This window comes from Cicer arietinum, chromosome 5 (genome assembly GCF_000331145.2).
Source record: "Cicer arietinum cultivar CDC Frontier isolate Library 1 chromosome 5, Cicar.CDCFrontier_v2.0, whole genome shotgun sequence".
In the NCBI taxonomy this organism is placed as follows: domain Eukaryota; kingdom Viridiplantae; phylum Streptophyta; class Magnoliopsida; order Fabales; family Fabaceae; genus Cicer; species Cicer arietinum.
Window position 1 is genome coordinate 69,202,470 of NC_021164.2, and position 27,601 is coordinate 69,230,070.

The window sequence follows — 27,601 nt, forward strand, 5'->3', positions numbered from 1 at the left end:
TAATTTCAATCATTTATCTTTTATTTAATATCTGTTTTGATATTTTATCTTTTATAAGTGGTGTATTTTAATCTTTGTCACGATCACAATAAAAATTATAATATTATTTGATTATTAAAATTCCTTCTAACAATTATCAATATATATCTAGTATAATATTGTTTCGAATAAACATCTATTCAACTCAATAATATACTTGTACTTGAAAAAATTAGTCTTTACATTTCATCAAAACTTTGATCTCAATAATTCATTACAATAATTATAATATTGTAAAAAATAAATGACTAAAATTACATTTAAGCAAAAATATATTTATATGATTGAATATAGTTTTAGATAATTAAAATATTTTAGTTCATTATTTTCATGGTTTAATACTAAAAAAAATTGAATACTTTTTAATTGGGTTAAATTTAGTATTATATTTTATAATTTATCAATTTACTTTAAATTAAAACACGAATAACGAATACTCTTTTATATCATAACAACAATGATGCATATGTATTTATTATTTTTATTTTCTCTATGTTTTTTCTATTTTATTACATCCCCAATATAATACATATATCACGTCACTCTCTATTTTATTATCTCTCAATGTGTCATTTGAGTGTCCTAATCAAACCCTTCCCATGGTGATTAGTGACCCCTGATGCAAACACGCAATGCAAAATAATGTATATAAAAAAAGGGTGATTAAAAAATAATGTATCTAATAATTTTTTAATTATAATTTTTATTTAAATTTCATTCAAAAATAGTATTTAGTTAAACACTACTTTTGCCATGTTGGGGTAAAAATGTAGGCATTTAATGGTAAAAAAAATTGGATTTTCAGAAACTAAAGTGATTGGTGGTGGTGAAAGAGAAAGCCCCTGAGTTTACTGTGATGAAATGTAAGAAAGCATGAAGGGATATGTCCACACCACACCATTCACTTCACTCTCACCATCTTCTGAACATCTCTCTCTTTATCTTTAATTGCACCACCCACCATGGCCACCTACTTGCCTTTATTGCTTTCCTTTTTTTCTTTTCAGCAGCCAACCATCTTCCACTCGAAAGTGCAAAAAGTATAAATATGGTTTCTCTTTTCCTAATAAATTACTTCAGGAAACCCTACCCCACCCTCCATTAAAAATTAAGATCACATGCTATCCACAAAACTCGCTGGAGTACCACCACACTTGCGTTATACTCCCTACTTCTCTAAATATAAACATTTATTTCACTTTGTGTGTATATATTATTATATATACATACCCGCATAAGATGGTCAACTTAAATATTTGTCATCCGAATTAAAGTTTAAAGACTATTTCACCAAGTATTTATTTTTATATATATAAATTTCTTTTCAAATTATCACATGCATTTATTTACTTATTTTATAAATAAATTTATAATTAATACTATTAAGTAGATTGGATTGTATAAAGTTAAAATTAAATATATACAAATATAAAATATATTTATATATAAAATTTGCACATTAACTGCATTGTCAATTTTTTTAACAATAAAATAAAATATGCAACAATTTTTTTTATCTATATTCTTTTTTCAAAAAAAAAATTAAATATATTATATTTTAAAATTAACATACAAAAAAGTTATTTATTTTTACCTTTAAGAAGTCGCAAAGCAGATATACCACTACTTGAAACAAAATATTGCACTATGAGATGTGATCATGTACTTTGTTTTTTTTTTTTTTTGTTTAATTGCAGTTTTGACCTCTCTATTTTAGCTGAATCACGAAAGTATTTATCTTATTTTATTTATCTCCGATTTTTATCTTGCAAATAAAACTTTGGTCAAAAATTTGATAAATGTTATTTTTTTAAGTCACAATATACTATTTATAAATCATGGTTTAGGTATAATTGTTGCATGCATGAGATTTTGAGACATAGTGTGGTTTAAATAAGCGCAACAAAATAACACTTTATTAAGTTTTGGACCAAAATCCTATTTGAAGGACTAAATTGTAGAGAAATAAAATAAGAAGACTATTTTTGTAATTCAGTTAAAATAGATGCACAAAAATTGCAATTAAACATTTTTTTAACAAATGAAAATATATCAAGTATACATAGTCGTATTCTTATGATGCGATAATCTAAATTACAAAAAAAAAATTGTTTTTGATGGTGTCATCTCCACCTTGCGACCTCTTAAAAGTCAAAAAAAACTAAAATATTTTCTCGTATGTTAATTTAAGTTTCAAAGTATAATATATTAATTTTTTTTTAAAAAAAAGATAACATGGAAGGAAAAGATTCCAATATATATACAACATAGACTTACATTTAGGTACAAAAGAACTCTCTCGTCTTTAATATAGTTTTTTTACAAAAAAAACACAAAGACCATTGGATTTATTTAATGCTATAAATTTAAACATAATTTCATTAAATGTCTTATTCACACTAATTAAATTTCTAGTAAACATATATATCACATTAAAGAGGAATAAAAAAAAATTATAATAAATAATACGAACTGGATTGAATTTATTTTTTTTAATAATTGAGACACATGATGCGCCAATATTTTTCTTAAATTAGAGATTAAGGATCCATTTAATGTATATGATATAATAGAAATGTAACGTGATATAAAACTAAATCAAGATAAGAAAATATAGTTACATGATAAATGTTATCATATTATGTGTTTGATACTCATATGATAATATTTTATTTTGTCATATATTTGATATACATTTTATCATTATATATATATATATATATATATATATATATATTGTATTTTAAATGAAGTTATTTGATATACATTTTATCATTATATATATATATATATATACCAACACCAATAATTACATATTAGTTTTTTTTAAATGAAGTTATTATATTTTAACTATTAAAAATTAACCAAAAATAATAAAAATTAAATATGTAATAAAATTATTTCATATTTAAAACGATCAATTGACACTGCTAATTTTATAATTATATTTTATTTGTTAGGATGTAAATAAAGATATGATATATATTACATGTAAATGGAAAAAATACCATTGTAAAACATTATATTTATTTTAAAATTTCAATTAATTTTCATGTTTTTATATTTTCAATATTAATTTATTAAATTATATAAATAGATAAAACTACCCTTGCGATAAAATCATAAAACATTTTTTAAGTTTAATATCAAATTCTATGAATTATTTTTATATTTATGTTTGATTATACTTATATATTTTATATTATATTTTATAAATTATTTTTATATTAATATTTTATTATATTTCAAATTATATTTTTAAGAGTAATTGAGTAAATTATATATTGTTCTTATTTTATCATCTTAATTTATAACTCAACTTATATTCAGAATAAAAAATTTAACCAGAGATATTTGATATAATAAAATATTAGATTAAGTTATGATGTTCGATCATCAAACACTAAATTAAGACATTATATAATAATTTATAATTATTTAATTAAATGGACTTTGAATGTAGTAATGAATTTTATGGATGTTTGATAAGACACACAACTTATCTTTTGTAACACTCATTAATGAGCTTATAGGTTACAATGTTTTTGATAAGTTATTTCAAACATCTTTTAAATTTATATCTTATCATTTTTTATATTAATTTTATCATCATTATTATAACTAAAATTCCTTTTTTATTCTTTATAGTATTAATTTTAATTTAAAATAATTTATTTATCAAAATTTAAAATAAATAAAAAATTTAAATTAATAAATAATTTATTTATCATATTTTAAATTATATACAAATAATTAAAATTTTAAAGTATATAATCTATTTATTATAATTTAAAGTAAATAGCCTAGTAAAATAAAAAAAAGATGAATAAATTTTAAATTTAATAAAAAATTAAATTACTGATTTTAAAATTTTTCATCAATCAATTTATTTAAACATTATTTATTTATTGATTTAAATCAAATATTATGTATCAATTAAAATAAAACTACATTAAATTATAAAACTTTTTCTGAAGAAATTTAACATTGTTTCACTCTCATGATTAAATTTAAACAAAAAAAAATTAAAAATATCTTCTTTATATAATTTAATTTTTCCTAAATTAATTAGATCATTAATATCATTAAGTACTTCAATTAATTTAAGGAGAATAAACTATATCAACAAAAAATGTAAAAGAGGGGTATTGTTGGAAGTTGAATTGCCAGCTAAACCATCCACGTCAAAAGATAACAAGCCATAATGACTTGTCTGACACGTAGGATTGAAACCCCGCATGCGTAACGCCACGTGGATAATTCATATTAATTTTCCCATCTACCAACCAGGACCCCTTTTTCCCGTTAATAAAAATCGAATATTAATTCCTTTATGCAAACAGCAAAGCACAGCAGACAGAGAGAGACATTTTCCATCTTCCATTAGAGTGAGAGAGACGTTACTTAACACCGCCACCCAGAAACTTCCGGTCACCCCTCTCACAAATCCCGGTTTATTTTTACATTTCCCGGTAACTAACCACCGGTTCTTTCCTCCCCGCGGTTACTTTTCCGTCCACAACAACTCTTATGTTCTAACATTTAATTTAATGGTTTCTAAATCCTCTCTTAAACAACACTCTTGCTCACTTGCTTCTACTTTTCTTCAACTTTACTTCTTCCTTATTGTTTCTCTTCCAAGTCGTTTCTAGGGTTTGCTCTACACTCCATTGTTCAAGCTTACTCTGAAGTTTAGTTCTACTTTCCTTCTCCAAATTTGTACTCTTTAACATTCTTATTGAGTTTTTCCAAGCTCAATTTTAGATGGGTGCTTAGTTGAGAATTTTTATCCAAAATGGAAGTTTTTCTTGTGTGCTTGTTTTCGCTGCTTCTGGTGAAAGTGAGTTCAGTGAACCCATCTCTAAACGATGACGTTTTGGGGTTGATTGTGTTCAAAGCAGATATACAAGATCCAAAGGGAAAATTAACATCTTGGAACGAAGACGATGAAAGTGCGTGTGGTGGTAGTTGGGTTGGTGTGAAATGCAACCCTAGATCCAACAGGGTTGTAGAGATTAACCTTAATGGGTTTTCTTTATCCGGAAGAATAGGTCGTGGTTTACAACGCTTGCAGTTTCTTCGTAGGCTTTATTTGGCGAACAATAATCTCACTGGGAACATAGCCCCTAATATTGCTATCATTGACAACCTTAGGGTTCTTGATTTGAGTAAAAATAATCTTTCAGGGGTTGTTCCTGATGATTTTTTTCGACAATGTGGGTCTATGAGAGTTGTTTCTTTGGCAGGGAACATGTTTTCTGGGAACATACCTTCTAGTTTAGGGTCGTGTTCAGCTATTGCTACTATTGACCTTTCTTTTAACCAGTTTTCGGGTTCTGTTCCTAAGGAAGTTTGGACTTTGAGTGGACTAAGGTCACTTGATTTGTCTGATAATTTGTTGGAAGGTGATATTCCTCAAGATGTTACGGCTTTGAAGAATTTGAGGAGTATTAACTTGGCGAGGAATAGCTTTTCCGGGAAGATTCCTAATGGGTTTGGAAGTTGTTTGCTTTTGAGGTCTATTGATTTTGGTGACAATTCTTTCACTGGTGGTTTACCTATTGATTTGAAAGGATTGGTGTTGTGTGGTTACTTTAGTTTGCGTGGAAATGCTTTTTCAGGAGATGTTCCTGAGTGGATTGGTGAGATGAAGGGTCTTCAGACATTGGATCTTTCTATGAATAGATTTTCTGGGTTGGTGCCGAACTCTTTAGGAAACCTTTGGTCATTGAAAAGATTGAATCTTTCTGCAAATGGTTTCACTGGTAACCTTCCCGAGTCTATGGCGAATTGCACGAATCTATTGGCCTTGGATGTTAGCCAGAATTTGATGTCTGGTGATCTTCCGTCGTGGATTTTCAGGTCAGATTTGGAGAAGGTTTTGGTGGCAGAAAACAGAATGAGTGGTAGCTTGAAAAACCCTTTGTATTCTTTTACTGAAGTTGCGGTTCAGAGTCTTCAAGTTTTGGATTTCTCTCACAATGCATTTTCTGGTGAAATCACTTCTGGTGTTTCGGGTTTAAGCAGCTTGAGGGTTTTGAATTTATCGTATAACTCTTTGAGTGGTCATATTCCGGCCACAATTGGCGATTTGAAAACGTGCTCTAGTCTTGATTTGAGTTATAATAAGCTAAACGGAAGCATACCATGGGAAATTTGTGGAGCTGGGTCCTTGAAAGAGCTTATTTTGGAAAATAACTTCCTTGTTGGGGAAATTCCAACCTCAATTGAGAACTGTTCTGCATTAACAACTTTGTAAGTTTCTTTTCCCTGTGCCTTTATTTTTGTTTTGGCATTTTATTTTAAACATGTGGAGATATGCTTATATTTACTGTGAGCTATTTAAGGATCTAGCTAATCTGCATGCTACATATTTGGTTAGAAAGTGTTTAATATTTTCCTTATTTACTTGGATAGATACATTTAAACTGAAGCTAGATGTTTCTTCTTGGTTGATAATATATGCCCTTTGATGGAGACTTTTCTCGTGGTCTCTTGTTTTCTTCTTGTTCTATAAATGATAAGTAAAAAACAACCTGAAAAAGTCTTGACTTTGATTCAGTCTGATATATAGTTTTGTGCCATTTTGCTTATGTATTATTACATCTCCGGCAGTAACCATGTTTGTTCAGCGATACTTCTTACTTTTTCCTATACTCTACAATATAAAAAAGCAAAAAGGTTGAAGACAACATATCCATAATACATACATCTTAGAGGATGGATATTTATTATATTATGTACATCAATTATCTGTTATTGCTGTGTGGCTTTAATTTTGTTTTTGCCATTACAGTTTCATGGATTGTTACTCTATTCCTCAATGGGCACTATCTTATCACTGTTATAGTCTTCAGCTAAATTTTTAATTCTCATGTAACATTTGACCTGCTCTTATTTTTATTATGGTTCTGACTTCCGGTTTTGCTTCGATATTTATTTCTTTTCTTTTTTGGTTCATTGTGTAGGATTCTGTCGAAGAACAGACTGAGTGGGTCGATACCTGCAACAGTTGCAAAACTATCCAACCTGCAAACTGTGGACTTATCATTCAACAACCTTATTGGAATCCTTCCGAAGCAACTGGCCAACCTTCCCAATCTGCTGACCTTCAATTTATCTCACAACAACCTTCGAGGTGAACTGCCTGCTGGTGGTTTTTTCAACACCATTTCGCCTTCTTCCGTTTCTGGAAATCCATTTCTTTGTGGCTCTGCTGTGAACAAAAAATGCCCTACTAAACTCCCAAAGCCTATTGTTCTGAATCCCAACATTACTACTGACCCTGACCAGAGTTCACTTTCACCAACGATGGGTCGCAAGAGAAATATCCTCAGCATTTCAGCACTCATTGCTATTGGTGCAGCTGCTGTCATTGTAATTGGGGTCATTAGCATCACTGTTCTCAACCTCCGGGTTCGGTCCACCACATCTCGATCTCCAGTCGCCCTTGCTTTTTCTGCAGGGGATGAGTTCAGCCGTTCGCCAACAACAGATGCCAATTCTGGCAAGCTTGTCATGTTTTCAGGTGAGCCTGATTTCAGCTCTGGAGCTCATGCTTTGCTTAACAAGGATTGTGAGCTTGGGCGTGGAGGATTCGGGGCAGTGTATCAAACAGTTCTTGGAGACGGGCGTTCAGTTGCTATAAAGAAGCTCACCGTGTCAAGCCTTGTGAAGTCTCAAGAAGATTTTGAGAGGGAAGTGAAGAAATTAGGAAAAGTCAGACACCAAAATCTCGTCGAACTCGAAGGCTATTATTGGACTTCATCGCTCCAACTTCTCATATACGAGTTTGTCTCCCGTGGCAGTTTATATAAGCATCTCCACGAAGGGTCTGGCGAAAACTTCCTTTCTTGGAACGAAAGATTCAACGTCATTCTCGGGACAGCAAAGGCTTTAGCTCACTTGCACCACTCTAACATTATTCACTACAACATTAAGTCAACCAACGTCCTTATTGATAGCTACGGCGAACCTAAAGTAGGGGATTTTGGCCTAGCAAGGCTGCTACCAATGCTTGATCGCTACGTCTTGAGCAGCAAAATTCAGAGCGCACTCGGCTACATGGCACCTGAGTTTGCCTGCAAAACAGTGAAAATAACCGAGAAATGTGACGTGTATGGGTTTGGAGTTCTGGTTTTGGAGATAGTGACAGGGAAGAGGCCTGTAGAGTATATGGAAGATGATGTTGTGGTACTTTGTGACATGGTTAGAGGAGCATTGGATGAAGGAAGGGTAGAAGAATGTATTGATGAGAGGCTTCAAGGTAAATTCCCGGTAGAAGAAGTGATTCCTGTGATTAAGCTTGGTTTGGTATGTACTTCACAAGTACCATCTAACAGGCCAGACATGGGAGAGGTAGTTACCATATTGGAGCTAATTAGATGCCCCTCTGAAGGACAAGAAGAGTTGTTGAATTGAATTGAATTGAATTAACTTGTTATTTTCTTGATTAGGAGATTAGAGAGACCAATGAATGGGTTAATCCGGGGAAGAAGAATCCGGTTTTTTATTAATTAAAGAGACAGAGAAATTGTTTTTATTTTTAATGTAATTTTATTTTCTTGTTAGTGTCTAGTTTGTTTTACTATTAAGATTAAGATTTCTCTGTTGTTGTTGTGGTGGTGGTGCTATTGCTGCATGTAGGATACCGGATTCTTTTTCACCAGTGTTCCAATTTGATATTTCGTATTCTTCTTTGTTTGTTTTGGTGTCTCACTTCATTGCTTTTTAGACAGCTTTTCGCTTTTTCGGTGAGGCGCATGCAAGAGAGTAGTAGTATCAGTTAGTGCTGTCTTTTTATTTCTCTTTTTTGTTTGGTGGATAATCTAGTTGGAAATGTCGGAAAAAGATTATCCCGTGTTTTCTAACATTCACAAAATAATGAGATCTATTTAAATTCATTTTAAATAGCAAAGACTGATTACACTTGAGTTACACTTATTTATTAATACTTTTCATAATTGCCTGATAGATTTAAGGTTAATATCATTTTAATATTATTCTATAATTATTTTATATACTATTATACCACATTAAAATCGACGTTAATAATATAATTATACATAATATTAATTTTGGTAGATTTTAATAATATAGTAAATTATTATAAATTAATATTAAAATTTACAAATGATAGTGGTTTTAAATTCAACAATTTATTTTAAAAAATAATAAATTTGTTGGTAGAAACATGAAACCCATAGCAAGCGTGTTTCTGTGGTATCTAAACTGGAATGGTCTTGGTTGTTGACCAAAAATAAACTTGACATTGGTCGTTGTTGAATGTTAATTTATCAAAGTGCATTTATATTTTAAAATCGTAAAAAATAAAAAAAAATAAAAAAAAAATTTAACTTTTTTCTTTAAGAAGGACTTGTTAACACGGTCTAATAAAATAAGATTAACATTTCAAAGTCAAAAGTGATAAAGAGACTGAGTAATTGAATGTTCCTATGAAACCTAGATTCTCGAGTAACCAAAGGAAGTGGCGAGTCTATTAGAAAATAAGAAATGCTCAATTATTGGATTTCCCGATATGATGCTGTCGGAATAGAAGCTTTCTTTCCGTCGCAATGTCCCAATTGCCTTCTTTCTTTCCATGTGGGGCATGTGGCTTCTTCTTCTTTTTAAAATTTTTAACTCTCATACTCATAGCACTTTTTACTTCATCCGTTTTATTCATAAACAAAAGTGATTTGATATATTTAGTTTAAAATTTTATATTAAATACACAATTTTCTTTAATTTTTATTTTTATCTCCAGTTATGTGTACAGGAATATAATACTCATATTAAAGATTTGATAAATCTAAACATGATTTAAATTGATTTGATTGTTTTTCATATTTTGTTTTAAATTTTACCGAAATTAATTTACATCATTCCAAATTAAATTAAATATCCGAATCAAATTATTATAGTATTTTTATTTTACACTATATATTTATGTTAAAATATATATTTGTGTTAATATATTTTTTAACATTACATATAATTTTTTTAAAAATTTAAATATACCTTTGATATTTATAATTATAATATATTTTTATTTATTATTATAAGTTTTTTTTATTTGATTTATATTTTGTACATATAACTTTATTTTAAAATAGTTATTTCATTCAAATTCTATTACAAAAACTATAACACCGTTAAATTTAAATATAATTAAAATATAATTTTTTAATCTAAAAAATAAACTTCTATATAATTAAATTATATTTAACCTAAAAATAACCTTTAGTTTTCTTTCCAAAAAAAACCCCTAACCCCATGGAATTGGTTCACACCATCCTTGCTACATGAGTGCTCTAACGTCCCAATTGAGTCAGATCATGATTTGTACTTTGTTTGTTGGTGTACTGTGTATCATTCATAACGTAATGGCATACACATTACAGATAACGCGACGATTAAATTGAATTATAGATTTAGATTATTGAAATGTATTTTTTAAAACGTGAAGATCAAAGCTCTAGCCATCTTCATGTATTTTGAAGAATTTGAAGCTCTTAAGTTAGTGTTTCCACATATTTTGGCCCATTTTCTATCTTCTCTATTAAATGTTTCGATAAATTAAGAAAAAAACAAATTTTATAAACTTTATTATTTGAATTTACAATGAAAGATAATTAGTAGTTTGTTGAATGATATATTATAAATAAATAAATTTTATATTGCACATGTGAGATAAGTCTTATATCATGCACAAACTTTTATCAACCATTAGATTAATAAGTCTCATCGTTGGATCAAATGAGATATTGTGAAACTTAATGATTTAATGGTGGAAAATGAATTTATGAACATTAAACAAAACATAAAAAAATAATCATTTTTAGTATGATTTTTATTGTAATTTACTATGACATTTTTCTGGATATGTTCAAGATGATTAAGAATGACTTAAAACATCAAAGTTATAATATTTATTTGAAGTAATTATTTTTTGCTTTAATGTTTAATTTTGTATCATATACTCAAAATTTAATTTACTTTCTACCCATATACTAAAATTTCTTAGAGAGTACCGATATGCTAAAATTGTCTATCACCTTTTGAACTTTGTTTAAACAAAGTAGACATGCATTTCAAGATTTATGTGAGAGTTTGTATAAATCAGATTACACCATAGTTTGATATTCAACCAATGATATTTCTCTAAAATAAAAAATGATTAGTATTTTATTATATAACATTTTGAAAGTTTCCAATAAAACATATATGATAGATTATTTAGTAAAAATTAATCAGTATTATGCAGTTGCATTTAAATAGTGTACTTAAAGAAAATCATTTAGAAATAATAAGAACACTCATATTATAATAAGTTAGACTAATAATAATAATAATATGCAAGTTAGCAAACTAATACATTATGAACTCCAACAAATTCAGACATAACAACGACATATTAAGTTCGTTCAACTTTGTAATTGAATTAACCCTTGCAATCTATTTCAAGTGCAAGATTGAGGGCCACATTTAGAATTCAATATTTTCTATTGAGGAAGTGAAAATAGAAGGAAGACAATGAGGATACAATGAATTCTATGATATGATGGACTAAAGCTACATTGCAATTTTTGAATATAAGTCGAATAATTTTAATAGAGAGGTGAGAGCCACCAAATTTATTATATGACATAATTATGTAATAATGATATGAGGTAGTGAATTTCGATTATAAAATTTGTGCAAGAACAACAAATAAAGAATAAAATGGAAATTTAAATGGAACAGTGGATGTGAGCTAGCAATAGAAAATAGTGGTAGCAATGTGTATTTTGAAGGTGTCACATCACAATATATTTGATTTGACAAAACTTAGATGAAGTGATATATGAAGAGTTGAGGTGTAAATAGATATTATTTTATTAAATAAAAAATTACTAAGAGTCCAAAAATATTACATAACACTTATTTAACATAACATTTAATTTATGATATATTTTTTACCTCTTCAGCTCCTAAATAAGAGGCTCTAATAATTGAAAACTCGGCAAAGTGTTAAGCAAGTCTCATAAAAAAGTTGTTTCAACTAGGGTTCAAACTCATATGTTTTTATTGATTTATCTTTAGTCGAAACTCGTTAATTACTTTTTTATTTATATAAAAATCACTTTTGTTCGTAATAAAATAAAAAAAGAGCAAGATAAGAATAAAAGAAATTGGAACTATAATATTTTTTTCTTTCTCAAGTGTGTCTTTACAAAACAAGATAAGTCATATTTATAGGACAAACGTAAGTATGTGAAAGAACATTAAAGATCATCAATTGTTTAAGAAATAGACATCCACATCCACTAACACATAATATTCATAACAATACCCCTTGAATGTCCACGATGACATGCCTCATCAAAACCTTACTAGAAAAGACCAGTGGAAAAAAATAACAGTGAAGGAAAAATAATACAGTATTATTTTAGGATAATTGAAAAAAAAATTGTGTTTCTCCCCCTCAACCAGACAATCATATCTGAGACTTCAAAGATCAATTTGTTGTATCAGTTTCTCAAAGATTATACTTGAAAGTGGCTTTGTGAAATGGTTTTTATGATTATCACGCGAACGAATTTATTGAATGTTTATATCACCATTTTTCTAAAGATCGTGAGTAAAAAATATTTTTGAAAAGATATATTTTATTCGATATTCTTAAATGTACTCAGTATTCCAACTGAGCAATGCTTGAAGTACTATCTTTATAAATAGTTTTTGCATTCATTATTCAGAAAGACAAACCACATGTCTCTTGTATATGTTAAATTAGAGACCTCAATCAAACATATTCTCGACTTGTCTTGTGTAGTGTTAAAAGTCCTGTAAGATTTGATGGCATTGTTGTTATGGCTTGTTTCACACATTTCAACGAAATGGTTGTACCGCCGCATGTAAACAAGTAACATGTTTGTGATTTACAAATATGAAACTTTGAAAATTAACATGCATCTTCATAACCAATCAAATTAAGTTTGGGTACTTTGGAATAAAACAAACTCATATTCATTGTACCTATAAGTTGATTAAGTATATAATTGACTCCACTATAATGTCTTTGTGTAGGTGAAGAACTATATCTTGCTAATAGATTGACATAGAATGATATATCAGAATGTATGTATTTAACAAGATACATAAGTATTCGAATTGCACTAAGATATAGTACTTCAGAACCAAACAATTTTTCATCCCCTTCTCAAGGTTTGAAATGATTTTTATCTACATTTAGTGATCTCATAATCATTGGAGTGCACAACATATATGAGATTTGTTCATATAGAAATGCTTAAGCACTTTTGCTGTATATGTTTTTCATGTACAAACATTTCATTATTCAAATGTTCATCTTGTAACCATAAACAAAACTTTGATTTTCTCAAGTCATTAATCAGAAACTCTTTTTTCAAGCAATCTATAACTTTTAGAAGCTCTTCAGGAGTACCTATGATATTTATGTCATCAATTTTAGCAAATTCATTTTCGTATCTTTTAAAAAAAATACATAGACAAATTGAGTATTTTTATGTTCATCATCTATCAAATATTTATTGCGACGATTGTACCACATGCGTCGAAATTGTTTTAGCCCATACAGAGACTTGTTCAATTTGATTGAGTAGTCATCTCGATAGCTAGAACTATGCACATCAAGTAAATTAAAACCTTCGAGGAGTTTCGTGTAAATGTTACTATCTAGTGAACCATATAAATAAGTTGTAACAACGTCCATTGTGTGAAAATTAAGTCATTCATGTGCTATAAAAGCTAATTAAGTATCGAGAAATGGTTGTGTTCACTATAAGTGAATATGTCTAAAAAAAAAATCTAAAGTAAGAATTTGTATCTCACAATTTCACCATTTTCATTTTGTTTTCGCACAAAAAACTCATTTATATCCAACTGATTTCAGACCACCTGTCCAAAAACTTTTCTTTTGGAAAACAAGCTTAATTCAGCTGCCATTGCATATTTCCATTTGGCCAATCATCATTGTCTATAATCTTTAATGAACCTTGGTTCATGATCTTCATTGTCATTTAATATGCAAATACATTGTGAACATATGCTTCATGTCAATTTCATCGAATTCCAATGCTGACCTACTTTTTGTAGATCTATTTATTTTCATGTATGTGATCAGTCTCTTATGGGACTGTAATGTTAATTATGTGAGAATAATCTTTTAAAGTCTCTATATCCTCCCTTGAGCCATATTTCTTTTTAGGTTATTTTATTGTTTGAGGAGTTCTATTTTTGGAATCAACTAGTCTACCATGTTTTATGTGTGGTTGAGACTCATTTGCAACATTGGATTGTCTAATATGGACATTCGTTTTTTATTAGATTATTATCAATTGATACATATGATTCAATCACACTTTTTGAATCAGTTAATGTATTTGAAAGTTAGTTTGCTAAGCTTTGTAGATGAATTATCTTTTGAACTTTCAGTTCACATTGTTTGGTTCGATGCTCAAAATGAGATAATGACAATTCATTCCAAGTGATTATTTTTTCTTGCTGCTTATTCTCTCCTCTTAATATTGAAAATTTTGATTCATCAAAATTACATTCAAGATATTTTATAATAGATGAAGATTCATATCCAACATATATACCCAACCTTTATCGAGTGATCGTTTGAGTGCGGTGTGGTGAAACAATTTGAATATAAACCGCACATTCAAAAATTGTTAGATGAAAAATATTAAGTTATTGACCAAAAACTAATTATAAAAGAGAGGAATTATGATAACTAATTGGCGTGATCAAAATAATGTTGCAACATGTAAAATTATTTGTCTTCAAGTGAAAATTGAAAAGATTATATGGCATCAGAAGTAGTGTTGCAATTAACTTTATAAAATAAACATATATAAGATCGCCAATTATTTAATTTACCAATAAAAGTTATGAGAATATGGAAGCGAAAAATAGACATCCAATGAAACATAATATTCAAAACAGGCTATTTCTACCAAGTACAAACCAATAAAAATGGTGCACAGTATACAACAACTTTTTCCCCTTTGGATGATATAAGCTCACTGGATCTACCATAGATCTACTACACAGGGTTATGTCCTCATTCAACCCCAAGAAAGCAAATGTAATACAACCTAGATTCCCACCACCGCACACGACAATGATGGTGTTCCATCTCCTCTTTCCTTCGTTCTTTTATGCTTTTTCATCTTTCTTACCCCATCCAACCCAGTAACAGTAACAAAGGGGGTGTTCTGTGATGATTTGGGTGGTGAGAGAAAGATTTGGTGTGAACGGTTTATCATCATATTTAGTTAATCTAACGGTGGAAAAATATGGTGCATACTCTTATTAATTTTGTTAAAAAAACAAAAAAGACTATTCCTGTAATCTTCTTTTGCTGTCCCGCTCAATTTTACCTAGTCCAACAATATTTTAAATAGGTTAAATTTACTCTTAATTTTTGTTTTTTAATTTTTACTATTTTACAAACTCATATTCATTTTTTTTAATTTTCAGACCAAACAATTCAATTTTTGATAAAAGCTTTTGAAAAATAACATAATTTTTTTTATAAGATTTTCAGTACAGAAGGTTGAAAAGGTGTGTACCAAAAACCTTTTAAAAAAATTTTTAATATAAAAAACTAAAAATATATATAGAAGATTTGTACTACAAAATTTTAAAAATATTTTCGGTACAGACCTTCTCAATCTTCTTTATTGAAAATTGAATTGTTTAGGCCGAAAATCTTTAAATATTAAAGAAAAAAATGAATTAAATTGATAAAATAGAAAAAAAATTAATTTTTTTTAATATTTTTAAAATATTGTGGGGGTATAGTTAAAATTGAGGGTAAATGTTATAATTTCCGAGACCACTCTTCTTAATCATATGCAAAAGTAAACGAGCCCAAAATGCGTTGGAATTGGATTGGACTCTACAACAACAAGAAAGTAACATAACTTGGAAAAGCCCAAATATCAGCCATGTCCCGAAAGTGTGCCTAACGACGTCGTTCTAAACTGGCATCTCCTGGTGAACCCCTCGATCGGCATGTCACAAGTGGAAAGCAAGTTAAGACGCTGCTAGTGTCATACAAGTTAGCTAACACGACACCGTTTTACGTCCAACACTGTCTCCATTCTTCAAACCCTAATTGATTCTTCCCAATTCCAAAATTTTGACCTTCGCGATTCCTACCATGTCATCTGAAGACATCGGTCTCGGTCCAGATCAGAGAATCGAAAACGGCCTAACCTCTCCCAACGTCTTCCGAGATGACCATATGCGCTTCAACTGCAGCGGTGCTCCACAGCGACATGTCGGTGATCCTGGTCCTAAAACTCGAGAAGTCGGCGGATTCATCGATGAAAAGATGTTCACAGTCAATCGCGGTCATTTTTTCCCCACACATGGCACGGAGTTTCGCCGGAACGTTTTCGACAATCGCTCCGACCGCCGGGACCAGTCAGATGTACTGAACTATAGCGCGGACACTCCCAGTAGCGACGATTCCGACGGAGAAGACGATGATGATGAAGACGACGATGGAGACACCGTAGTAGACAGACTCGTCAGTATTGGTGACGTGAGCAAGCGCAATTCAAATTCAATCATAGACGTTAACAATAACAATGGCGGTGGTGTTGCAAATGGAAAAGCTCAGCATCATTCCCCTTATGGTATGAATGAACGAAGATTTTTCTTTTTAATTTTTTAATTTTATTTTGCATCTTTACTTTTGAGTTTAGAATTTAACCTTCACATTTTAATCCTTTTGGTCTTTTTTTTGAATTGAAGTTTCTGGTAGAGAGATATTGGGAAAGGACGGTAATATTGTACAGTTGGGGCATAACAATGCGAGTGGTACTACTGATGAAGATCATCAGCGAGAAAGATTGGGTAAAACTCAGAACTCTGTAACCGTTGCTGAAACTGACTGTGAGGAGTACTATTCGCACTATCTTCAAGGCACGGAAGGGTTGCCTTCTGTGCAGAAAGTTATGGTGGATGATAATGGTTGTGGGTTTAGTGGAAGAAAGGATGCCATGTATTTGAGCGAGTCAGGGGAGTCATTGAGGGCAATTCTTTCCGATCCTGTTACGTAAGTCTCTTTCAGTTCATGATTAGGGTTTTAGTGGGTTATAGGCTCTATTTTTTATGTTATGATTGTTGAGCAATAAGATTTTCATGATTTTATTTTATTGCTAATGGTTTTCATCTATTCTTTTGTTTTTAATTGCCCTGCACTGTCCTGTAAAATTCACGTTAACTACTAAAAAGCTTTGTGCACCTATATTTATTTTCATTCTCACCAGCTTATTCCTAGAAATCATAGATATCACAGAAGGTGTTGTGTTTAAATTTGGGGTTATTATCTGACAGGAACTTCTATAATGATGCATAAAAAGAAGTTTGAGGCCAGATATTTACAAAACCATATATTCCAACTTATTGAGATAGTCTATTTGGCATTAGTTGATCACTCATGCAGAACAGCAAAATCTTATTTGGTGTTATTACTTCCCTCTCCTTATTTGCAAGCATAGGGATTATATTAGTTTCACCAGCTGATATCTTGTATGCTTGTTGTGCTGCTTCTTCATACCTACACTTTTAATATTTGATTTTTTCATCTTTTGAAAATACAGTGGAACTCTTATGGATGATGCAATGATATTACCTTGTGGACATTCATTTGGTGGAGGCGGAATACAGCATGTTATTAGAATGGTGGGTTCTAAGCCATCAAAATGCCATAATTTTCAGACTGACCTTTTCTGTGACTAGTCATCTGAAAAATGTTAATAACTATGGATATGGTAATTTTCAACCTCTTTTTCTTAAAGCTACTAATGACATTATGAATAAGTATTTGTTTGCAACAAATTCAAATTTCTCTTATAAAAATACAGGAACCAGATTTTAATCAACGTTGATCAAAAGTTCAAGTCGAAGAATATATGCAAGTTGGTAGAAATTTATTGAAGGGGGATGGACATAGTATGCTAGGTTGTTAACCCGAAGCAGCAGCTTCTGCGCATGGACTGCGCTACAGCACTGCACCGGGGAGGTTTTTCAATAAAACCAAAGATACCCTTACAAATATGTTGCTGTGATGATTCGTGGCCAAAATGTGGAATAGATGGCGTGAATAGTATAGGGGAAGGAAAACCCCAAAAAGATGTGGGGAACTTGGACTTTCTCACTGTTTCTTACAGCCTTTCTTCCCTCGCATACTTGCTCCAGAATGGGAGAGCTTCGTAGGCTACCTTCTGACCTCCTTAGGAGAAGTAGGGAGGAGGAAGAGCTAGGATAGAATCACAAACAGCAGTAGAAGGAGAATAATAATACACAGCAATAATAAGTAATAATAATAACAAAAAAGAAGAGACCACATTGTTGACACTAGTTAGATATGTTTTAGGGTGTTGCGACCTATGGCTGTTGGGTTGACAGATGTATTCTAGGGTTGTATTGAATATTAACAAAATGATCTAACAAGCTTGTTGTTTTGTTTGGGCCAATAATAGGCTGACGTGAATATTGGCCTCTGGTAAAGTGATCTAACAGGTCTTTACGCTTAAGTTTTAACTGAATAAAATATATAATAATAATAATAATAATAATAATAATAATAATAATAATAATAATAATAATAATAATAATACTAACGACAATTATAAAAACGAATATAATTTTTATTTTACTTATTATTCATTAATAGTATATACATATATGTAGTTTAAGTTATTAAATAAATATAACAATATTGAGGTCGGTTGCACCACACAGCTGTCCAAGATTTACAGCATGGATTTTATGTAGCCTTATTTCATACTTTTCCTGTTTACTTATAAGAATCAAATTCTACTTATCGTTCACGAGGATTAGTAGATAATTTAAAGTTGACTTGTAAATGCCCTGCTTTCATCTATGTTGATAATGTACTAAAAATTTGAAAACTGTTAATATGGTCATTTAATCTGTCTGTATATCTTTGGGTTATGGATCTGCCCATAGTATGCTGTCGAAATTCAGATTTACCGATCTGTGAACATTCATTTTGCCTGTAAAAATATTACATTTACTTGTTGCATGTGGCTAACTAGCTAATATTCACGGTGGTGCATTTTTTTTTCCGTTTTTTCAGAAAGCTTGTTGTACTTGTTCTCAACCCACATCTGAGGAATCGATATCTCCAAATTTGTGTGAGTAAATTACGTTGAAATTCAATTAATTCTTCTCATATGTTATGGTCTCAAACATAGATAAGATCTTCTTTTTTCCCTTCTTTTCATTACTTATACTCTTATGTTAGGTGCTCTTTTGTGTATGGGTTGTTTTTGTATTTATGCTTATCCACTATGAAAGGTTGCGAGGGGAAGGGATTGGTTAGCAATCTTTGAGGAGATGTCTCCCCCCTGTTTTTCCTTTTGAAGTGCACTACGTGTATCCAGTATGGTGCAAAGTGCAGATTGTAATGTATTATGTATATTTTTTTATTGAATAAATTTGAATTTCTGACAAACTGATTCTAAATTATAATATAAAGTAGAATACTCTAATATTTTCTGCAATGTTCTGATTTTCTTTCTGTCATTTTTCTCATGTGCTGCTGGCTCCTTGACAGCACTTCGAGCCGCTGTGCAGGCATACCGACGGGAAGAGGAATCACAATTTTACCGGTCATCCAAAAGAAGAAAAGAAAGATTTGATCAGGTGTGTATCTCCATTGCCCAAGCATGTTTATACCTTCACAGAGAGACATGGAAAAAAATTCAGGAAACACCTATGCTACTTAAGTTTCGTATAATATTTTACCTTGACATCTCTTATTTTTAATACGAGATATATTTCACATAGGACAGGGTGGTGTCGGAGAGTTGGCTGGTAATGAACCACCAAGGAATAGAGGTGTTCAATTTCCATTTGCTGTGACAGACCGGGTTATCATAAAGGTAGTATTAAAAAGGCTTGAGAATACTTGTGAAAGTTATATTTTCAGTTTTGTTTAAAATTTACATAAGTAATTGGAGAGAAAATGGATCAGGGGAATAAAAGGACACCACAACGCTTTGTTGGCCGTGAAGCTATTGTAACAACACAATGCCTGAATGGATGGTCAGTGATAATTGCTATGTTTATTTTTATTAATATAGTAACATGCCAATATATTTACTGACTGATAAAACTGACTTGATAGAATCTAGTGGAAGTGAACTTCGTTGTTATTAGTAATACAAATATTTTGTGAAATATTAAAGTTATGACGATTAAAAATTGAAAATTTAATAGTATTATCTTTTCTGGATTTTGTATCCAAGATGCCTATGAAATAAAAGTATAATAAAATGTTTGTACTAGCATAGTGCTTATGGGAGCAAAGTTGCTGAAGTTTAATTTATTGTTATAGCTGGTATATGTTCCGAGGAGGGTTTTGATAATTAAGTTTGTTTACCTCTTTTGAAGTAACGGCACATTTACGGGTTGATAAAAAGTAGGGAAGCAAAGAAAGGATAATCCGATTACTTTTGCAGTTAATGAAAAGACTTCTTTTATGTGCAGGTATGTGGTGAAGACATTGGACAATGCAGAAAGTGTAAAATTGCAGTATCGCTCCCTTGCTAAGGTTTCTGATGATCTTTCAAAACCTGTCTCCAACAACATGGGACCTAATTGGCTTCAGATCTGCCGCACGCCATCATAAAACAGGGTTGATAATACTTCTGCTAAAATTGCAACTAGATTTTGAAGATTTTATCGTTAACACCCTAAACATAATTTCATGTGGTAATTCTACTATTGTATTATTGCAAGAAAACTGTGCTATCTGAGTTTGTAAATGCATAAGCCTTGTAATGCTTTGTGTTTGTTGCGAGTATAGTATCTTAGCAACCATTTTGTTATGGGTGCAGACTACAACAATAACAGGTTTATATTCAAATGGAAAATATTGTAACCAAAATATTATTCTTACTCAATAGTAGTAAATTAGTAATTGATTTTATACTTTAGTATTACTTTTAGTGTTCGTATCTTCCACGAAATCAGGAAGGCTACAATGCATTATAAAAGTGAAACTGCATGGAAAAGGGGCGGATTTTTAATTTGTCCATGCCCGCACCCAATGTAAAACCAAGAGCTTGTTTATAAGGAAAATGACTATTTTCTAGTCAGCTTCTTTGATTTGGTAAAAGGCTCAATTTAGTCAGAAAAATCGTTTGTTACATGTTGAGAATCAAGAGTAGGGGACCAACTTTTTCACGAGACTTCACAGCTTGTTCCCTTTCTCAAAAAGACATTCAGCAGTTAGTTAAATACAAAAATTCACTGTACAGAAGCAAATCCAGTATCACCACTGCATACGTTCGTTATTTAATGCAAATTGATGGAAGATTACCATTAATACTCTCTCTTCCTTAATTATAAGCACCAATTGAGTAATTGTTTTATTTCTAAATATAAGTTTCAATGCAAAATATTTAATGTATTATTTTTTTCCATTTTAAATTTACCCTACTAATGCACTCCCTCTGATTACAATTGTAAATAAAAAAGTGAGCATGACTATTTTTAAATAAAAAAGTGAGCTTAGTCACTATTATAAATAAAAATTAATTACCTTTGAATAATTTAATACTAGTATTTATAATATAACTATATTTTAATAAAAAAAGATATTTAATGTCATTAGTCGAGTGTTTGATATTTTAAATAAACAATTTAATAATTTTGGATTATTTTTATATGAAATCTAAAAAATTAATTGTATTTAACTAATTTTTTTAATAGTCATGAAAGTAATATATTTTGTCTATAAATGTGACCGGACAAAGTATCTTAAAATGCAAAAAGTCAATACTATACATTTATTTACAACGGAAAATTTGATAAAATATTCACATTAATTACATTATCCACTTATTTAATATATGTAAAATATTAAAAATGTATTTATAAAAAGAGACGGAGAAGAAAGTAATAAATTTAATATATATTATGCGCTGGAGTAATATCCTAGTAGTTTTTTTATATATATGTTTTTATAGGCTAATATCCTAGTAGTTAATATAATCTTTAATTTGATATTTAAATCTGTAAATGTTAGCCTAGCCAAGATGTTTGTTCTAACTGTCCCTATTTTCTCTCCACTTTTTTTATCTATATCAACAGATTTTCTCGGAGTTTAAATTTTAATTATTCCATTCAAAGCTTACTATAATGACTTATTGTATACATTAGATATTGATATCATTTTTTTTAAGAGTCTGGCGCTGAAATAAATACACTATATGAGTATATGTTTAGAAAGAGAGTTACTCCAAATTCAAAAATATGTAACTCGTTACATTAAAGGTCTCCTAAATATATCAATGCTTTTAATATTGACCATTTGACGTTCATATAAAAAGGTATAAAAGTGAACTCTTACTAATAGTAAATAAACGCATTTTATAATGATAATAAATAATGTAATATATTATTAAAATTAACTAAAAATTGTAAGATATACTTTTGAACATTTTATTAGATATTCATATTGGATACCACCTAATATACCATTGAATCTAATACTATATCAGATAACATAAATTTAACGTATAACATTAAATTTATTTATCTAAAACATAGATTACATGGTGATCACTGAGATGATGTTATAAATTTAATGGTCTATAAAAAACTAGTAAACAAAAGTTTATACCACAAAAATATCAAAAGTTTAAAGTTAGTAAAAATATGTAATAGAGAAAGGGGAAGAACAAAATTGAAAAGAGGCTGGGTTTTTCAACCCTCAAGGTTGAAGTTTTATATTTTGGGTTACTATGTTAAGTGTTAGATTGGACTTGAATTAAGTGACTTTCAATTGTTTTGAAAACAACTTAAATCTATCTCATAAATCAATAAAAATAAAAATAGAGGAATGAGTCGTAAATCAATAAAAACAGACGATGAGCTTTTGAGCTTTTATATTTTTAATTAATAAGTTAAGTGTTAGATTAGATTTGAGTTAAGTGAACTTCAACTATTTTCAAAAAACAACTCAAATCTATCTCCTAAATCAATAAAAATAGATAAACGAGTTAATGAGTTAAGTGTAACATTTTCCTACGTAGAATGCCAACCAATAACCAAATTCTTGTTTAAAATCAAAACATACAATTAATGAAAGAAGAGATCTACTAGAAGAATCGAGTAAGATTTATAAAGAACTATTTCACATTGTGCACATGATCCATTCATATTCCTTGTGTATATAGATCCACAAAGATACTTACTACAATTGCATCACTGCGGAACAACATGTATTCAATCTTGAATTGAATCCCATAATGATCAATAAAACAAACAAATAAAAATCCCCTAGAAACAAGTGGTGTTTTGATGGTTTGATCGATCGATCAATCAAATTAGAGCAAATAATATTGGCTTTAGTCCTGTACAGATCCACATCTTTGATTTATACTAAAATTGTAGCAACTTAAAAAAAAATTGCTTTTAAAAACTATACAATATGAATATATAAATTAAATGGATCACTGTTGTAGCCAGTGACTTTGCAATAGCCAACTATTCTTAAGTTGAGACTGTGCGGTTTCCCTGAAACTCTTCACTCTCACCAAGCAAAAGTGGGTCGAGAAAACACCCATTCCAGTACCGGGTCCGGATCCAACCCGACTCGTTTTCAACAAATAACAAACCGGGTCACACCCGACACCTTTCCCCTGAACAACTACCCCCCATACCTTCGTAGTTCTTTCTTTTCTCCCACTTTCGCCACCATCCTCCGCCTCATCACCGCCCAACTCCTCCACAAATATAACACCCTCCGGCAACGGCGTCTCCCCCGTCTCCCATCTCTCCTTCACCGTTTCCCAATCACCCACCACCAATTCCTTCTCCGTCGCCAGCGTCACCGTTTCACCCTTCCTCTTTGTAAAAACTTGCACTAGCAACGGCGCTTCCTTCAAATTCTTCACAATCTCCACCACTGAATCCCTCATCCACCTATCAAGCTTCTCCTGAGCCTCAACGGCGTCGCTCCTCTCTCCCCCGCGCTTCCCCTGCCGTTCCACAATCGTCCTAAAATTCTCTTGTCCTCTCGCTGTCACAGTCGCCGCCGCCGCCGAGATTCTCCCTTTCCTCACCGTCGATCGAGTCCAATCACCAATCGCGATGGAACACGATACCACTCGATTGACATCGCACCTCTTCTGACCACAAATTCCAGCGGCGAAATGGTTGTTTCCGCCGCAGGCAATGCCTAATGACGACGCCATCTTCTTCCGGGAGGATGACAGGAGAAGAAACGTCGAACAACACTCAGAAGAAACTAGAGAATGAGAAAACGGAAACAGGCAAGTGGGTTCGTGCTTTTTTTTTTGGTTTTTTTTTAAATGATAATTAAAAAATAGAAGAATGTGAATTTTACAAGATACAGAACACACATAAGAGAAGCTATGACGATGATTGTTGTTTTAAGTGACGCGTTCAAAATTAATGGCGGATAATAAATAGAGTGATGCGTGTATTTATCAAACCAAGGGTCGCGATTCAATGCTGACGTGGCCTCTGACTAGGATTCCCTTTGCTTTGGGAGAATGGAACTGAAATTTCCACGCAATTTCAATAAGCGGATTTCATTCTGTGCAGTTGAGATTTATTCGCATAGGGTACGTTGCGGATCTTGTTATCAAAGCCAGTGATTTATGATTATTTATGTGTTGGACGCTATATGATGTGAGGTTGCATGCGGTAATGTTGGTTTGGGTAACAGTAGAATGCGCAATAGAATGGCACGGGATTTGGTTGCGTAGGAACGTGGCTTTGTGTTTCTCCACGAGGTTCACACGCGACGAGGGTTGAAAGGATCAGAAGTTGATCAAAAATAGACGGTATAGATGAGATAGAGGTAAGGGTGTGTAAAAGGGATGTGTGTAGGTGATTGGGGACGTGGTCGGTGTGTGAAGTAAAGAAACTAATACGAGAAATCCACGAGGTTACACGCGAAAAGTGCATGGATTGCGAAGACGGGCACACGCGGGACGCTGGTTTTGTTTAAAGCTAGGCCAATACAGTGCAACTGAATGACACGTTGGCAACCACGTCAGCTTTTTCGTGGTATTTAAAATGCGGAAGGCGTGTATATGGCCACAATTATTGGACGTGGCCGTTTTATAATTGGCAATTCAATGATATTTAGTTGTGATTCACGTTACCGTTAATCGACAGTTGCAGAATAAATTATACTATATCTCCCAATTAACTTTTTTCCATTAATAAAAATTTACACGAGTTAGGGTGGACATTAATGCAACGACTAAGTATAGTCTTTCCGTCCTATAATAAATGATTTAATTGATTCTCACAGCATTTAGGTTCTCACAGCATTTAAAGTTGTATTTATGAGAGAGAAAATAAAATATTTAATTTAGAGTGATTATGTAGTATTAATTATATAGAACAATTAGATAAAAGTTGTGAGATGAAGCGAGTAGTGTCTAAAGATTTATGTGTTTAATTTAAAATTAGTTTAAATATATTGTTTGTCACTATAATTTTCAACTTTTTAAACTTTAGACCGATAAATAAAAATATAATTTTTCGTCTTTACATAATTGCTGTTTAACTCAATATATTCTTGAGTGAACATGTATTTTTCAAATATATTTATAATAATATAAAAAGTTTATCTATAAAAAATATGTCTAAAATTCGATTTTTAAATCTATATATTTTATTTTTTTATCTTGAATTTTGTACAATTAAAATATTTTTATTTAATTCATTTGAATTTAAAATATTCTAAATATTTGTTGAAAAAATGTTTATAACGTTTTAAGTATATTTGCAAAAACACATTGAAAATCTTTAAAGTTGAAAGATAACATATTTAAAAAATTTAAAGTTAAAAGATAATTAAACCATGTTTCATTTTCAACGGCCACTAAAAATTATTTTTATTTTATAAGAAAATGTAAAAAACAAAATATAATTAAAAAAATACACTACATATTTTTACATAAATTCTAATTGTGTGTGTTGTGAGCTTCATTTCTGGATATAAAAGATTAATAAACTCAAAAATTCATTTGAAATCAAATAAATTGATTTTTTTTATTAAACTAAAACAAATAAATTCAATCTCTATTTATTTGGATATGGTTTAACATGTTATATGAAATGACCACTGGTATCTTAAATAATTATTATATTTTATTTATTTTTATTATATTAATAATGTTATCTTAAAAAAAGTGTGTTGTATTTAAATATTTTTTAATCATTTATATATAATTTTTCTTATTATAGTTTATGTATTTTTGGTATTTTGTTATAGAAAAATTTTATGTAATGTTTTTTAATAATTTAAAAAATCTATTTTTTGAAAAATAACTTTTAAAAATGTCAACTCAATTAAAGTAAATTAAATCGACTTATTTTTTATTGGGTTAGTTAAATTTTTAGAAGTTAACGAACAAAACCATATATTTTGTTTCTTGAAATTTTATACAAATTATCAGCTTGTACTTTATCAATTAAAATTTTAAAATAAAAAACATCACTTTAATATACACACATTTTTAATACAAATTAGTTTTCTATTTCATGTCATCAATTTTAAAATATGCATATAGATATGAGTGACATGAAATGAGTAGGTCAAGTTAATTAAAAAAAAAAAAAAAGAGATGAACTCAAGTATTAGTGATTTTTTTTAAGGTCGAATTGATCCAAAGAATTTGAGTTTGAATTAATAATATTTTTATATTTTATTTATTTTTGGTTAAACATTGAATTAAATCAAAAGATTAAAAAAAGTACTACATTTGGTTCTCTTTATAAGAGATTGTTGAATGATTAAAATTAATGTATTTAATCTATATCGTTGCAACATAATTATTTTGGTTTGTGGTTTTAAAAATGGAAATGATGTTCTTTGAAATAATTACGGTACCGTATATAAATTGACGTTGATGAAGTTGAACTATCATACAAGTAGTCATCAGTTAAAAAATTTAAAATAATTATCATACACATAATAAAGTATCATTTATGAGATTGAACTATGATACATAAAATAAGTTGTTACTGATATAAATTTAAAAATAACTATCTTATTTATGATTAAAAATTGTCACCAATGAAGATGAACTATTATATACAACATAATTTTTTATATATATATACTAGTGTGAGACATGTACCATGCATAATTACTAATAAAAATATATGTGAAATGTTATTTTTAATAAAACTTTGCATAAGAATTTAAGTGAAAATAAATAAATGTAATAAAGCATATATATATTAGTATTATTGTTTATCATAAGAAATATTATAAACAATTGCAATAATTTGAGTTTCTTTAGAAAATTATGTAAATAAGTAGCGTAAAGGATTCTCTCACAAAAAATATAACTCATATATGATGTAAATATTAATTTATTAATTAAAAAGGGTAAAAAAATGTATAATATTTTTTACACTAATTATATCATTCAAATTTTAGTCAAGTTGATTTGGTTTTTACCGTCATATATTACAGAATAATTTTTGT

The 27,601-nt window shown here is 30.0% G+C and overlaps 3 protein-coding genes across 6 annotated transcripts; 2 read left to right on the forward strand and 1 right to left on the reverse strand.

Annotated features, from left to right (window-relative positions):
• The first annotated feature begins 4,370 nt into the window (after positions 1–4,370).
• LOC101507516 (probable LRR receptor-like serine/threonine-protein kinase IRK) lies at positions 4,371–8,742 on the forward strand. The gene is made up of 2 exons (XM_004502769.4): positions 4,371–6,294; positions 7,008–8,742. Exons 1-2 carry the CDS (start codon positions 4,835–4,837, stop codon positions 8,458–8,460), a joined length of 2,913 nt encoding a protein of 970 aa, XP_004502826.1. The 5' UTR covers positions 4,371–4,834; the 3' UTR covers positions 8,461–8,742.
• A 7,288-nt stretch (positions 8,743–16,030) lies between these two features.
• LOC101507829 (U-box domain-containing protein 62) lies at positions 16,031–21,046 on the forward strand. 4 transcript variants are annotated; one of them, XR_189922.4, is made up of 8 exons: positions 16,033–16,718; positions 16,837–17,140; positions 17,688–17,769; positions 19,190–19,247; positions 19,670–19,758; positions 19,903–19,997; positions 20,090–20,160; positions 20,605–20,672. XR_189922.4 is itself a non-coding variant. In XM_004502770.4 (8 exons), the coding sequence occupies exons 1-8, from the start codon at positions 16,238–16,240 to the stop codon at positions 20,744–20,746; spliced, it is 1,317 nt and encodes a 438-aa protein (XP_004502827.1). In that variant the 5' UTR covers positions 16,041–16,237; the 3' UTR covers positions 20,747–21,046. The 4 variants fall into 4 exon arrangements, 3 of the variants coding, with proteins under 3 accessions (XP_027190607.1, XP_027190606.1, XP_004502827.1); XM_004502770.4 differs by having other exon boundaries at positions 16,041–16,718; positions 19,908–19,997; positions 20,605–21,046; XM_027334806.2 differs by lacking the exon at positions 20,090–20,160 and having other exon boundaries at positions 16,031–16,718; positions 20,605–20,742.
• A 2,174-nt stretch (positions 21,047–23,220) lies between these two features.
• On the reverse strand, positions 23,221–24,734 carry LOC101508249 (uncharacterized). The gene has a single exon (XM_004502771.4). It carries the CDS (start codon positions 24,318–24,320, stop codon positions 23,577–23,579), a length of 744 nt encoding a protein of 247 aa, XP_004502828.1. The 5' UTR covers positions 24,321–24,734; the 3' UTR covers positions 23,221–23,576.
• Between the last annotated feature and the right edge of the window lie 2,867 nt (positions 24,735–27,601).